Below are 15,974 nucleotides of genomic sequence, written 5' to 3' on the forward strand. Positions count from 1 at the left end.
ATATATTTATTACTTATAAAAAGTCTAACAAAAGAGCTGTTTATTTCATCGGTCTAACAATTAATGACCGGTCTTACATAAGAATTGTTAGACGCAACGTCACTCGTCTGTTACGTCCTTGTTCAATATCAAATAGCCGAAGTTAAGAGACAAGATGTTGCTTACAGCAAGGTAATGAAGAGGGGAAGGTAGTAGATTGTGATGAATAATTTTTGTGATACAATGATATATAAGTTATGTGATTAATTTAGATTTAATATAGATAAAATCAGGTCCGCGATCCCAGTTAGAAAGTCACAGAGCATCAAAAAGAAAACTTGTGAAAGACATAATGAAAGGTCTAGTGTACTTTAAATACATATTCGCTGCGCTGAAATTTGTCACGTGATACTCTACATTACAATCGTTGCTTGAATTGCGCAATAGTGATGTTTATAGCGGTAACTATTAAATAAATAGATACAGAACATATCTATCAAGAATAAAATATAATTATAAAAAATAAGAATAAATCACAAGTTTCACATCGTTACAACACAGTGTCAGTATAGGACAATTTTGAAAAGCATTTTTTGTGACCCAGTGGTTCTCTGGAGAAGAGAGTTTCCTGCGATTGCTTTCGATTTGATAGAAGTTTGTAATGTTTGATTGGTTGATCCGGGGAGTGGGAATTGTCAGCATATTTACGTAGACGTTTACTCTCAAAATCACGATAAGCTGAAATCCGTCGGACAGAGGAAACTCCTGTAGAATAGGAATATTCCGAATTACTCCGGCGTAGCACAGTACCATATTTCGTGTGTTTGCAAAACATTCGCAAAAATACTCTTCTAAATTTCGAACTCATTACCGAATATAGAACAAAATTGACAGCAGCATTCACTGATATTAAAGTATTAGTTACATTTCCCGCGATGATCCGATAATGATTTCCAGATCTGGTAAGTTCAACCCCAGCTAGTTCAAGATATGTCATAAAACTAATCATGGCTGCTGTTGGAAGCTGACAAATAATAAACACAAAAGCAACGCTGATCAACATGCACGTGACTTTAGTTTGTTCACCTGACTGTTTTTCACCTGGACGCTTTACGGCAACGTACGTCATTCTTCTCCGTATTCGGTTTGCTTTGCACACTGACCGAATCAAAATTATGTTGAAACTCAGTAATGCTGCCAGTGGAGCAAAAGTGAACATGAAGACGATAAACCAGCTGTAGAATACGGCATAACCCTTACTACTCCCTACCTCGGTGGTTCGAATCCCGAAGGAGGTCATGTTAATGTTATTTTGTTCTTCAACATATTCGTATACTTCCCATTCAAAGAATTCTGGTGACGTTGCCAAAAATACAAATAAAACAACAAAGAGTGTGATCAGTCTGGCTCTGCTAGGGGTGCAGATGGCGCGCCCCTTGATCGGATGGCATACGACCACGTACCGTTCAACTGTAAACGTTACTGTCAAGCACACAGATATGTTTGACCATATATCCACAAATACTCGGGAGTATAAATAAAAGTATTTGTATATCCTTTGCTCATTTATTTCCTCATAGTGTTTTAAACTTAATGCCATGCTTGTAAGCAAATATAACACATCAAATATAGCCAGTGCTGTAAGGTAGCAATTTGTTGATGTCTTCATACTTTTGTGAGTCAAAACGGCAATACTGATAACATTTCCGGTCACGCCTGCGCAGGTGATGATAGGAACAAGACATTTTTGAACCACTAAGCGAGTTAAACGCAGTTGCTCTTCGCTCAACAATTCGACAGGAGTGCTTAAAATGCTCTCTGACTGGTTCCTGGAGACAAGACTCGAGTTAGATATGTTTGAAAAATAGAAGTCCTCCATTAACAACGATGTATTCGGCGATGAAATCAATGCAGTGGAATTCATACCTGAAACAAAGAAATGATATTGTATGTACTGTAATGTAACTATAAATACTATCAAAGTTCTTTGGTCATGAGGAAAAGGCAGTTGCGATATTTTTCTGAGTGAGCACATTCAAATTTCAGCTCACTAAGACAAAACGAAAAAGTTTCTGAGCAAGATTCTCAAAAAATACAGTTTAGAGTATAAATCAAAGTAAAACAACAAAGAGTGTGATCAGAGAGCCTGGCTCTTACAGGGGTGAATTGATTTCTTACATGAATCACGTTTATATTCTGATGAAAAAATTATTTTAAATACTATCAATATAAATGATAAAACACTGTATACAGTGAGTTTTTCAAGTGTTTTAAACCAATTCGATTTTGTCAGAATCAGAATATAAGTGCTGTACCGCAATTTGCTGAATGTAAACAAACAGGCCAGTTTGATAACCTCTCCTGCTTTACCTCGTATGTGATAGAGAACAAGACATTTTTGAACCATTATCAAAAATCCTTACGCTAATGAACTATGTTCTTAGACTTATGAAGTTTTCAAAGTCATTACTACAAGTGTTTATTTTATATAGATAAAACTTCGTTTTATTTTTGTTGCTTTATTTAGCGTTTGTATTATCTCAAAAGCTATAAATAGTATATATTTTTGCACGTAACTTTAAAATGGCGACTATTGGGTTAACATTTCCTGCCTTGAACAAAACAAAAAAGTTTCTGAGCAATTGCTCTAAAAATAAGCCCGGCTAAAAATGTTAAGCTTTAAATTTATTGTTTCTTTTTATTAAAAAAAATCATTTAACAAAATTAGCACGTGACTATTCTGAAACTGAATCAAGTCTTAAATCAGCATTTTCAAGAATTCACTGCAATCGTATATATATAGATGTCGTTCGAGTGTACTTTTATTAGTCAAATTAAACGGCTTTTATAATACACAAACTACAGAAACGCTCTACCGGTATTATTATCCTCATGTTTATGATAATGAAATAATTACTGAATTGAAGTGGCTTTTAATTTAAGATGAAAAGGCAAAAATGTCCCAATACAATAGAAATGCCGACTTTAGTTTTCATGCATTAGAGATTCGAAAGAAAGTGCTTAAGGCTGAATGATATATTGGCATATTTGAAGAAACTGTGTCGTTTCATAACTATCCTTTACATGCTAATACCTAATACAACTAAAGCTCTGATTGCATCGATATTCAAAGGTTAATTGAGGTGTAACCCGACAGGCACCTCATTAGTAGCTGTAGAAAGGCCTATTATAGGGACTTTACAGCGTTATGAACTGCAATTAAATATATACATGTATCACTGTACTGTCTTCATTTTATGAGTAGACTATAGCATATGATAAATATTCTTTCTTTGTAAACTTAATGAGAGCTAGCTGTAAAAAGCGTGTGTATTGGGCGTTAACGTAAATCAAAACGACAAGTCATTTTGTTAAACCAATAGAAAACATCTGGCCCTTGTCCGATATCCTTAGAATTAGCAAATTAATCCATCAATCAGGCCCAACAATGACCAAGAAACAATCGATTCCGGCTTCCTACAGTATCACCGTAGAATACAATTAAGCGCTTCACCTACTACAAATCCTCTCAACTGCCAAATTAGTTCAAATTTGCTGAGTTGTAAAATTTATCTGATGAGAGAAAGAGAGAGAGGAATAGAGATTGCATAGTTGTACAAGTAAAGGGATTTCTCTTAAGAGACGGTAATGATAAGTATTCCAATACATTGTTATATATTTTCATATATTTATTTTAGTAACATACTTACATAGTGTATCCAAATACGAAAGAATACAGCTCTCCTATTTTCAGGATACGACATAAAACATCTTTTTCATTTTTAAGCTCATATCTAGAGCTCATTTGCACAGTGACGAAGAAATGAAAAGGACTTAGTTCTTTTGCAAGTTTTTTCGCTGGGTGAATACTTTTTTGGTAATAGTCGAAATAACTCTTCTTGCCAGACCGTCTAAAATAGACCCAGTTGGGAGAAGGGACACGTTCACAAATTTATAACATTCAGGGTAATTCATTATTCGTAAAATTGTAAAGTATCCGTAGAGAAAATTACGATTAGCAACTAAAATAGAATATTCCTTGTTGATGATAAAAGAGAACCTATTTCAAAGTTTGCATTTAGAAAATGAGTAATGCAATGTCTTGATGACAATATAAAAAAAAAAAACACCAAAGTTTTAAATTTAATAACTTCTTAAAGTCAGATTGGATACAGTTGTAACTTGAAACAAATCAGTACATTTTTTTAATTCTACGGAAATGTAATCTTTACATTAAGCATGCAATGTGTAAAAAGTGTAACAGCTATTTACAGAAAACATCTTAATATGATATTCAATACATTCTGAACAAGCTAATTCAGAGAATTCGTGTCCCCCGCTTAGGGAAAAAGTCGGATCCCCCTGACTGAATTTGTAGAGTTATTAAATGTATACATGTATACTGAGGCAAATAAATACATGTATGTCAATATGCATATACAGATTTGATTGCTTATTCTTTATTATGTGTATAGAAGATTCTTTTTATATGGAATATTTATCACACTGTAATGATGATTTTATAACCTCATAAATTTTTCATTTCACATGCTGAATACTATCATTTAGTAAAAAAAAAAAGTACATGTATTTAAAAAAAAAAAAGAAAAGAAAAAAGAAAGGATCGACCGGGATTCGATCCCGGGACCTCTCGCATATGAAGTGAGAGACATAACCACTCGACCACAGAATCGCTTTACACAGCGTGAAGTATATGCAGAACTGAAGTCACATACATGTATATATTCATGTTCGGTATTCTCAAAATTTTACACAATCCATGGTGTTTGATTTATTTAGCCTTTATTAAACAGTTCTAATAGATGTAACAAGAACATAAAGTCCGCCGAGAACCTGTTTCATACGCAATAACTCGCCTCATGCCCCTGCGCTAAAAATAGCGACATGTAATACTATAAATACTAATAAAACAAACGGGGCGGGGCACTTTGAGAGGGGCGAGAGAGGTCCTAGGGAGTTTTGGTATAAAATTACATTGCATAAGCTCAAAATCTTCCTGAAATATCGCCCGGAAATGATAGTGTTACACACAGACAGAATGTATAAATTTTCGACCTTGAACTTTGACCTTTTGACCTCAAAATCAATAGGGGTCTTCACTAGGCCACAGGGAGTTGTTATGTAAAATTTCATTGCAATAGCTCAAATGGTTCTAGAGATATCGTGTGGAAACGAAAGTGTTTTAACAGACAGAATTTGCTTATTTATGACCTTGACCTTTGACTTTTTGACCTCAAAATCAATAGGGGTCTTCTTTAGTCCATAGGGAGTTGCTATGCTAAATTTCATTGCAAAAGCTCAAAGGGTTCTTGATATATCGTGTGGAAACGAAAGCGTTACAGACAGACAGAAAGACGGACGGACGGACAAACCCAAATTAATATCCCCCACTTTTCAAGCGGGGGACAAAAATATGTTGAAGACAGAAAAATCACAAGCATTATAACGAAAAATCACAAGAAATTGAGTTGTGTCCAAGTGTAGCTAAAGATTTAGGGGGTGCATTATATTACGAAATCATGGAATATACTTATCTATCATATAGTTGATAAATGTCTTAAATAAAAATTCTACTAAAAGTCTAGAGAGTTTGTGCGTTCAGTATCTTGGCGTTTTATTTAATTGTCCCCCGCTTGAAAAGTGGGGGAAATTCCGTCTTTCTGTCTGTCTGTAACTCTCAAGAACCCTTTGAGCTTTTGCAATGAAATTTAGCATAGCAACTCCCTATGGACTAAAGAAGACCCCTATTGATTTTGAGGTCAAAAGGTCAAAGGTCAAGGTCATAAATAAGCAAATTCTGTCTGTTAAAACACTTTCGTTTCCACACGATATCTCTAGAACCATTTGAGCTATTGCAATGAAATTTTATATAACAACTCCCTGTGGCCTAATGAAGACCCCTATTGATTTTGAGGTCAAAAGGTCAAAGTTCAAGGTCGTAAATTTATACATTCCGTCTGTGTGTAACACAAGCGATATTTCAAGAAGATTCTGACTTATGCAATGTAATTTTATACCAAAACTCGACCTCTCTATCAAAACATCTAAAGATTTAGGGGGTGTAATTATTGATAAAATTCATTTTCTGTATCTAGAAATGAAAACAATAAATCAAACACCATGGATTGTGTCGAAATCATGAATATATATGTATGTGACTTCTATCATATATACCGTGTTGATAAATGTCTTAAATAAAAATTCTTTTTTTTTTTTTTAAATACTTTTCTTTTTTTATTAAATGAAGTATTCAGCATGTGAAATGAAAAATTTATGAGTTATAAAATCATCATTACAGTGTGATAAATATTCCATATAAAAAGAATCTTCTATACACATAATACAGAATAAGCAATCAAATCTTTATATGCATATTAACATACATGTATTTTATTTGCTTCAGTATACATGTATACATTTAATAATTCTACAAATTCAGTCAGGGGGATCTGATTATTTGATTGAAATGATAAATACATGTATAAATTGATGGGTGATGTTTTAGCTATATATTAAAGGACTTATTAAATTTATATTATTGAATATTGGTACTTGTTGGTTTTACAAAATGCACTCGCAAGTTTGTGCCAATATTCAACAACATAAGTTAAATAACCCTAACATATAAGCTTGTAACATTTCTGCAGAGAAAGTCTTACCATACCCTTATACTGAATATTTTAAAAGTAAGTCAACATCCGCATAAACATCTACATATTTGTTATATAAGGTTTAGAATGTGGTCATAATACTAATAAAAAGAAACTACAAAAAAAATATAAAGTACAAAAATTCATAATTTACCAGTTTTGTCGCCATTAATATTCTCCTGTATAATCTCTACGTTTTGAGAATCATGCCACTGTTTCAGTTGTATATAAGCTCTAAAAAGGAATCAATAAGCTACTGAAATTCAGTAAACCTGCGATGTCCCTTAATCTTTTGTGCACTGCCCACTCATTTCAAGAAAGAGCAATTTACGCAGGAAAGTCATACACTTCTAATAAGAACATCCTAACTGAATTATTCCGTCGGTGCCACTCATTTATTAGAGTCTCTGCTTAGGAAATTTTCAAACCAATTACCCTTTATTTAGATTAATAGCGTTCTCATCATCTTTTTATGGTATCCATATTGCATTCCACATGGAGGATCATATTGTACGGTAAAAAGGATAACAGAAGTCTGTTTTAATAAGAAAACCGATTTATAGGGTATTAGTTAGTTTGAAATAAGACTTTATTCCTTTTTTTTTTTTAAGAGAAAAAAAAATATTCAGAACTGCTTGCTACTGTGCTACATGCTATATCATTTGAACATCTCATTTAATATATCAGATTTGTAATATACTTGTGAGGAAAAATCAAGAACTTCGTCTAAAATTAAGCTCTTTTTAAAATAATCATGCATAAATTTCATTTTTACATTTCCCATGATTGATATTTTTATATCCAAATACATTTATAAAGTTAAAAACTGCTCTTGGTAAAACACTTCAACATAGATCAGAGATTAATATTATGAATAAGTGTATAATACAGCATGGTCTTGTATTTGTGAACCCTAGTGAAATAAAGAAAAAAACAATTTCACAGTCAAAATCCTTTTAACCATTAAATCAGAAAAAAAATACACCGATGAAAACCCAGATATACATTTTCACGGAAACTGGAACCTCGAGTGAATTTCTGCAATATAATCGATCTTCTATTCTTGAGAACAACTTTTTTTAATAATAAAAGTTAACACGTTGGTTCCCTGTGTGGGGAAGGCGCAAATAATATTTTCCTGTTATGAGATGAAAAACTGATACCGTTTTGTCCCTTGTACCCTCAATATTGTATGAAGGTGTTGACATGACTTAAGGTCTTGCCCAGCTGTAGCATCAACATAGATCATGCTTTTAACAGCCTAAAAATGTCTAAAATAAGACAAAAATTGCAGAAATTAAATCATCCATCAAGATACTATCTCAAAAAACAACAGACAGATAATTCTGGTGTTGGTTTATTTTGTGCATTTTCTTGTTTTATTATTTTTACATGTGCCTAGATTGACTTTCATGAGAATGTATTTTTGTTAAAAAATCAGTCTTTCATTATTTATATATTTTGTCAAGAAAGTATCAATTCTAGCTTGCTCTAAAATCTAAAAATGGAAATAAAAATCTTTGAAAATTTTCGATTTTGTCTTTAATTATGTTTCTTTTTAAAGTTTACAGACATTTTTAAGTTATGTTTTTAAGTTGAAACAATGAGAACACACAGTAACGCGTACGCCATTGGATACGGTTCGTACGCTCCCATTTCGCAATATTAAGGACCAAACTCATGAATACGTTGTCATTTAATAATTAACGTAATAAGGAAGATGACAAAAGGTTATTAATTTCAAAGCAAGCACTGAGCGTGGGGTTACTTATTGACTGTCAGTGTTCAATGTATTGATCCTGTAAACGAGATATAACATATTCAAAACTAACTTGCAATAAAGCACCCAACGATAGATTGTACTTGCAAACATGGTTATTATAACGACCATTAAATTTTTAAAATGCAGACAAATTTGTTGGAAGTCCTTTAGCATCAAATTATTTGTCAGTGGTCTGCGTCGATTTAAGAAGTAATCGTACTTGAACATGGTCCATGCGGAGGTGATGATTGAATATTAAAACATAGAATGAAAATTCTAAATCCTCAACCTCAACAGCACATCTACAGGACACTCACAATGATGAAATGACTACTGCATAAAATGTAAGGTGAGTTCTGGTAACCAGGTTTTGGTAAAATTAAAAGTGTCATTTGCGACCTTCTTTGGGATGATCCCATAGTGGAAATAAAAATCGTATGTGTGTTTTTAGGTAGGGGTGGAAAAAGTCGTCCTTGTTTTGTCAAGTTTAACATTTTATCTCATAAATCAGTTACGAAAAATAACTCATTTTTTAAAAGTGTTTTAATATTGTTAACTATGTGTAGGTGATGAAAATTAGAAATCTCCCACTATGATAGATTAATTATTTATTTTGTCATTTGCTTTCTAACACACATCGTTTCTTTGTTATGTTCCCGAGAGTTTTGGTATGAAATATTAATGCATCAAATTATGATTATTGTCTATGTTATCCAAAAATAAAAGCTAATATGTCCTGAAGGAACTGAAAGGGAAGCTAAAATTACAAAAAATTATAGAAATTTAAAAGGGCAGGAGCAAAAAATGAAATAGATATCCTACTTTAGAAAATTAAAAATACCAGGAAACAGTCTAGAATAAAAGTATTTCAATCTTACTAAACTCTCTGCATCAACTGGTTCTAGGGAATACAACAATTGCTTTTTTAGATTGAAATAAATTCATGTCCTTCGTCGTGATGAATTCTTAGCATCCTTTGTCTCACTCAATGTCATTACTGTTAAATGGTGGGTTATTGCATGAACAAAATACGTAATATCTTCATTGAAATCACACATCGCGAACTTATTTCTTCTGAACAAGTGCATATTCCATATTAAAAAGAAAAAAAAAACTTAAAAGGAATGTGCTATTTTATGATCTGTATAAAAAAGAGACACATCTATACATTTTTTAAAAGTAAATTATTATTTACTTGAAATAAAAAGTCCAAAAAAAAATAATTATATTAAATCCCTTTAAAAAGGTTTTCTTATTCATAACATATGTGGGTTTTCTTCCAAAGCTTATGAGAGCTGAGATTTATTAATCCAACTTACACCCATTGCTCCCTTTCTAAAGAGGATTTTTTTAAAAATCATTTATTTCGATTTTGAATATTTTTTTGGTTTCGTCTATCAAAAGAGATTTGAATTACAATACCCATGATAGGTTCCTGAACTTCTCAAAACCCTTACAAAGACGCATAGCGGATTCCAGTAAATGTTTTTCATGCATCTTTCTTTCAACATCACTGAAATATTATCAGCAGTGATGGAGAAACTTTAGGAGTTCTGTGCAACAGTGTATTTGAAAAGCAGTGTAAATCAGATTTGGATACTTCAAAACTCCAATGAACAGCAAAATGCACGACTTTTCGACACACCGTATAACCAATTCCCACGATAAATTATAATTCAGCTTTTGACATCATTGACAGCTGCTTTGTCAATAAAAATGGAACTCGTAAATTTTCATGACTTGCCGTAGTAGTTTAGGCAAAAATGCTGATTGTACACACGTACTATGAAGTTGATAGTTAAATATACCCCAGTTTCTGATTGAAAATATCTATGTATAGGTTTTAGGATTGGGCGATAAGCCTTCTAACAATTCTATTGCTGAATTTCCCATGGGTTCATATTTCGCCCTGTTATTAGAATAAATTATTTTGTCATGGGGTGAGGGTGGGCTGTCTCCTAAATAACTTGGCAGATATATAGAATACTATCAAAAGCATAGCTACTATATGTTTGTGCACCTTAGTAACAGTAAACGTTGATGTCCTTTGTTTGATTAACAAGGAATATTTGGTAGTTAATAGTGACCGAAACTGAAAACAAATGCTTCTCTGCCCCCCCCCCCCCCCGTATACACACACACACACTTACATGCACCAGTGAAAATGCTACTTACTTTTGTATTCATATGAGAGAGGATTTATTCAAAATCTTCTTCGTAAAAATCTTGCCATGGACTTCAATTTATCATTTGGGTGGGTCGACGACGTGTTACGTTGTTCCGATTAAATTTTTTTATTTTTATTCCTACGTTGGATCGATATAATATCCCTTTAAACGTTCAATAAAAGAAATACCACAGGGTTTGACACATCTATTTCATAATTGTATATTTTACTAGAAAAAAAAAAACGTTAATGATATTTTAACAACATCTTGATGATATAGAAGAGCTACATGTAATACTATATATAATTTTTCTATCGTCGACGTCCCTTAATCATGTAAATTTTATATTCCCTTATCACCTGTTTCCCAGTTGATTGGGCATGCTCTACGTAAGAACAATTTCTAAAACAAGGCAGTTTTTGAGCAACAAGCTGATGGTATAAGAATTTCAGCAATCTCATACAAGTCAACATTTCGCAAATTCTAATGTCGATACAATTACCTTGTCAGTAACTTTTAATCATTTTATCATTAAGTCGAATGCTGACTGATTTTTTCCACGCAAAGTTTTAAGCAATTCTTCACATACTGAATTATCTACTAGTTTTTCCGTTTGCTTGATGATGATGACAGGAATGTGACCAGTAGATGGGGATGCTTACTCCTCAATAGCTCCCTGTTCTATCTCTGATGTTTCTTGGAAGTCTGTGTTTGCCCTAACTTCCAGTTTGCATTATTTCGATATATTGTAGAGTCTGATTACTATTCACTTTCTTAATATTTTATGAGATAACATGCAAATTTTAAATGATATGACATATAAAAAGTGTTAGAATTAATAGTTCTTTTAAATTAAGTGTGGTAATCATGTTATAATTAACTTTCTTTTTATTTAGTTATTAATTCATGTCAGTATTTTTAGGCTGAAAACATTATAGATATGTTTATTTTGTACAAACATTTTATAAATCAGCTTCCTCTTAAAGTTTCTTTTTTTCATTTACGTGCTGATACGGATATCCTTCGTCAATGTTTGCACGTTTGCAGATTGTCTCTGTCAAAATGTCTTCAGCTTCCAGTGATCATTGTCATATTTCTGCCTATGTGAAGGTGAGAGATAAAACTAGAGCAAAGCTCGTTGCCAAGCAAAGAGTAGGTCTTCCATCCTGTTTGACCGGAAGTAACTTTTATTTAAAAAAAAAAGAGAAATGACGTCTCTAATGACTGAAATCTTCCAAATCTATGTTTAAAATTGCAAAAGTAAGCCATTTTTTGCTACTTCCTGTTGGAGCGGAAGTGACGTCGACGGACGGAAAATTAAGTTTCATGCTTCCAGTGACAAATATTTCCCCAAAACATGTCAAAAACGGCAAAAATATGCAGTTTCGGACTACTTCCGGTTTGGTCGGAAGTGACGTCACAGGACGTATTTTGATGACATCAGTAGATTTTACCAGAGATTTTCAACAACTTTGCTTCTTTGATGTAGAACAAATTCTCAATACGTTTTGAGATATCTGGAAAAAAAAATTTTGGCCAATCTAGATCCCTTAATTTAGGGGTCAGCCCTTTTTCCGTGATATCGTTTGAAAGATCTTCTAGTTCTGCACAAATTATGTTCTATATATTTTAACAAAATATTTTTAGTTTAGAAGATAAAAAGCAAAATATGAGTAATTTTTGGCTCTTTTAAGCGTTCTATTTTTTGACCCCTATATAGCGCCATTTAGAATACAGAAATCGAAAAACAAAAACCGATATGCATAACTTCAATCCTTCTATTATCTAAAATCAGTAGAATTTCTGCTCCAGCTTTAGCCATCTCTGAGCCTTTGTCTGGAAACGAAAGCCTATAAATTTTCATTTAAAGGAAAATAACTCGAAACCGGAAGTGACTTTTTGAAATTTTAGACATTATTCTGATAGAGTTTAAAAACTTTTAGTATATATGAAAATTTAGCAGAATCGTTATTGAGAAATGAGTGAGATATGACGGCTTCATGTATAAAGTTGAAATGCAAATCAATTTTAGGAACACACAGCAAAAAAAAAATAAGAATAATAATCTTTACCAACAGAATCGTTGGTTTTAATATACCAGTAGAAGGTCTTCCGTTGGAAACGGAAGACCTTAATGACTTTTAAATTCTCGAACACGTTAACATCTAACAAAGCTAAACTTGCCATGGTATTAAATGTGCTTTCCATACATCAGAAATAACCATTCAAATAGATAATGACCTCGTTTTTTGATTTTATAACTGGTTGTCGATTACTTCGACAATGAAAGTTTCCCTTGGTATACAATATGCTATCTTTAGAACCCACGGGATAAAATATTACGTTCACAACGACCTGCACCCTTTAGGGATCATATCCTGTCAAGAGCTTTACCACTCACAACCAGTGGATAGGGAATAACCATCAGCAGAAACAACAAATTAGATCAAATATATTTTACAATCACTTTCTGTTTTCTACGCTCTATACTTCCTCAAAGTTGTGAGAGGATTTTTATAAATAAATATAGATATTGAAAACAGAATTTTGTTCGTGTTTTACTCAGCCTTTATTTCTTTTAATTCTACGAGATCTAAGATAAACTATCATTTTTTAAAGAAACAATTAAAATTTTTCAGGGAGAGTCAAACCCACATACACTACCTTACACAGAGGAAAATATAAATGTATGTTATAAAGTCAAAATAATGATTTGTCTGGAAAATTAACTAAGGTTAATTATTATCGATCCTCTTCGATGGATAAATCAATGTACTCGTATATGGATGATGTGGACAAACTAATGTTTAAGAAAAACTACGTTATTTTTGGGTGTGTGAATAACCACACAAAATTGACTCCTTTGCATATTTCATGAAATTGCTTCTCTGCTCTTTCCTGCTTGTTTAAAAAATTTCGTATATATGTACTTGAAGAAGCAAAATAGCAGTCATATATCGTTATTTTATGTTTTCAAGAATGTCTCTTGTGTATCATTTTGACGTTACTTCATGTATATTTCAACGCATAAGTACAAATGAAATGTCATTCAAATCAATTTTAAAGCTACTTTAGTAAACACACAGCAAAAAGTAATATATCATATAATTTTATATTACCTTTTATCAACATCTTTTAACAACAATACAAATTTATAGACAAAGTCAAAGGGATCCCGTTGGTTTTAATTTACCAGTAGTTTTGGAAGGTTTTCCATTCCCATCTTGATCAGTAAAACATCAAAATGTAAAACAGATCATCTTCATTTGGATAGTACTGTACTCATTTATGAATTAAATGCTTAAAAATGTTGAAAGTCTGTGTGATTCCCAATATACTTATATTCACAGATTCATTACATCCTATGATGAATACTGTGAAATCAGAAATTTTCGTGGGGGTATAATTTTCGTTGTTTTCGAGGTATGAGGAGACCCACGACATGTAAAATGTTACCTATATAACTAAACAATTCTTCATCCACGAATTCAAGTCCCCATGAACCAAGAGTTTTTACTCAAACCACAAAAATTTGACCCCACGAAAATATGTGATTTTACAGCAAAATAAAAAAAGGCGAAAAAATATTCAGGACACTGCAAAATGAAACGATTTAACTGATTCATAAAAGACACCAAGGATTCTGACAAATTTGTTTCATATTTGGATATTTTGCTAGCAAATGATTTTATGGTTACCTAACATCAAAATCTGATGATAAACATGACGACTTTGATGAAAAATAAGAATATCAATAGCTGAACGGTCAATCTAGGATTAAGTACCAGTGAAATGTTGACTGATGTTTTCCATACTAAATGCTAGACCATTACTTACACCTGATTTCTAAGGATTTTTATGTTTACCCCATCATGACATGGAGCACACGGCGAGTGTGATGAGTCTGTAAAGGATGCTTACTAATCCATGACACCTGATTCCGACTCTTTTTTAAAGGTCTGTATTTGTTTGTTCTGCTCTCAGTTGTACTGTTTTAAAATGAACTTTGAGCCTGAATACTGTTTGTTATCTCCATATGTAATAATTCGATTTTTTATTTTTCTATACATGTATATAAAGAAAGAAGGAAAAGTAATGAGTGATCACAATTAATAAAGAAAAACAAATGTAATCATGATCCTTAAGATACACTCAACTGAGATGAAAAAAGATACGCAACGGTAATGGTGCAGTAATGAACTATATGACCCTAACGGATTTTATGCCTTATATTTGCGTACATGTACAACTTCCGGTGATCATTGTCATATTTCTGCTTATGTGAAGGTGAGAGATAAAATGACATTTAAATTCTCGAACACGTTAACATCTAACAAAGCTAAACCTGCCAAGGTATTAAATGTGCTTTCCATACATCAGAAATAACCATTCAAATGTATAATGACCTTGTTTTTTGATTTTATGACTGGTTGTCGATTACTTCGACAATGACAATTTCCCTTGGTATACGATATGCTTTAGAACCCACAGGATATGATATTACGTTCACAACGACCTGCACCCTTTAGGGATCATATCCTGTGAAGAGCTTTACCACTCACAACCAGTGGATAGGGAATAACCAACAGCAGAAACAACAAATTAGATCAAATATATATTACAATCACTTTCTCTTTACTACGCTCTATACTTCCTCAATGTTGTGAGAGGATTTTATAAATAAATATTGATCATTAAAACAGAATTTTGTTCGTGTTTTTACTCAGCCTTTATTTCTTTTAATTCAACGGGATCTAAGATAAACTGGTATCTTTTAAAGAAATAGATAATATCTTCAGGAGTTCAACCCACATACACTACCTTACACAGAGGAAAATATAAATGTATGTTATAAAGTCAAAATATGATTTGTCTGTAAATTTAAGGTTATTCATTATCGATCCTTTTCGATGGATTTTTTGGTTTGTGAATTACTGGCATGTAAACCACACAAAATTTTCTCCTTTGCATGAAATGAAATTTTCATGAAATTGCTAGTCTGCTTTTTCCTGCTTGTTTTAAAAATTTTGTATATATGTACTTGAAGAAGCAAAATAGCAGTCATATATCGTTATTTTATGTTTTCAAGAATGTCTCTTGTGTATCATTTTGACGTTACTTCATGTATATTTCAACGCATAAGTACAAATGAAAATGTCATTCAAATCAATTTTAAAGTTACTGTAGTAAAGAACATTTTTAAATTATCTTTTATTAACATCTCTTAACAACAACAAATTCATAGACAAAATCAAACAGATCCCGTTGGTTATAATTTATCAGTAGTTATTGAAAGTTTTCCATTTAAATCTTGATCAGTAAAAAATCCAAATGTAAAACAGATCAACTTTATTTTGAAAGTACTGTATTCATTTATGAATTAAGGATTTCCGA

General features: G+C 32.3%; 1 protein-coding gene across 2 annotated transcripts; it reads right to left on the reverse strand.

Annotated features, from left to right (window-relative positions):
- Nucleotides 1-473: 473 nt before the first annotated feature.
- Nucleotides 474-14,984, reverse strand: LOC134255358 (FMRFamide receptor-like). Of its 2 annotated transcripts, none has more exons than XM_062737877.1 (2): nucleotides 14,926-14,984; nucleotides 474-1,905 (listed from the first exon to the last, which is right to left on the reverse strand). In XM_062737877.1, the coding sequence occupies exons 1-2, from the start codon at nucleotides 14,951-14,953 to the stop codon at nucleotides 530-532; spliced, it is 1,404 nt and encodes a 467-aa protein (XP_062593861.1). In that variant the 5' UTR covers nucleotides 14,954-14,984; the 3' UTR covers nucleotides 474-529. The 2 variants fall into 2 exon arrangements, with proteins under 2 accessions (XP_062593861.1, XP_062593862.1); XM_062737878.1 differs by lacking the exon at nucleotides 14,926-14,984 and adding an exon at nucleotides 6,805-6,950.
- Between the last annotated feature and the right edge of the window lie 990 nt (nucleotides 14,985-15,974).

Source organism: Saccostrea cucullata, unplaced genomic scaffold, assembly GCF_032062105.1.
Source record: "Saccostrea cucullata isolate Sc308-1 unplaced genomic scaffold, CSIRO_AGI_Scuc_v1 ctg975, whole genome shotgun sequence".
Classification (NCBI taxonomy): domain Eukaryota; kingdom Metazoa; phylum Mollusca; class Bivalvia; order Ostreida; family Ostreidae; genus Saccostrea; species Saccostrea cuccullata.

Bases quoted from the DNA above. Each gene is read 5' to 3' on its own strand.
- LOC134255358 (XM_062737877.1), bottom strand. From the start codon at position 14,953: ATGGAAAGCACATTTAATACCTTGGCAG. The intron at 1,906-14,925 runs GTTTAGCTTTGT...TCTTTGTTTCAG, and splicing joins CACATTTAATACCTTGGCAG to GTATGAATTCCACTGCATTG.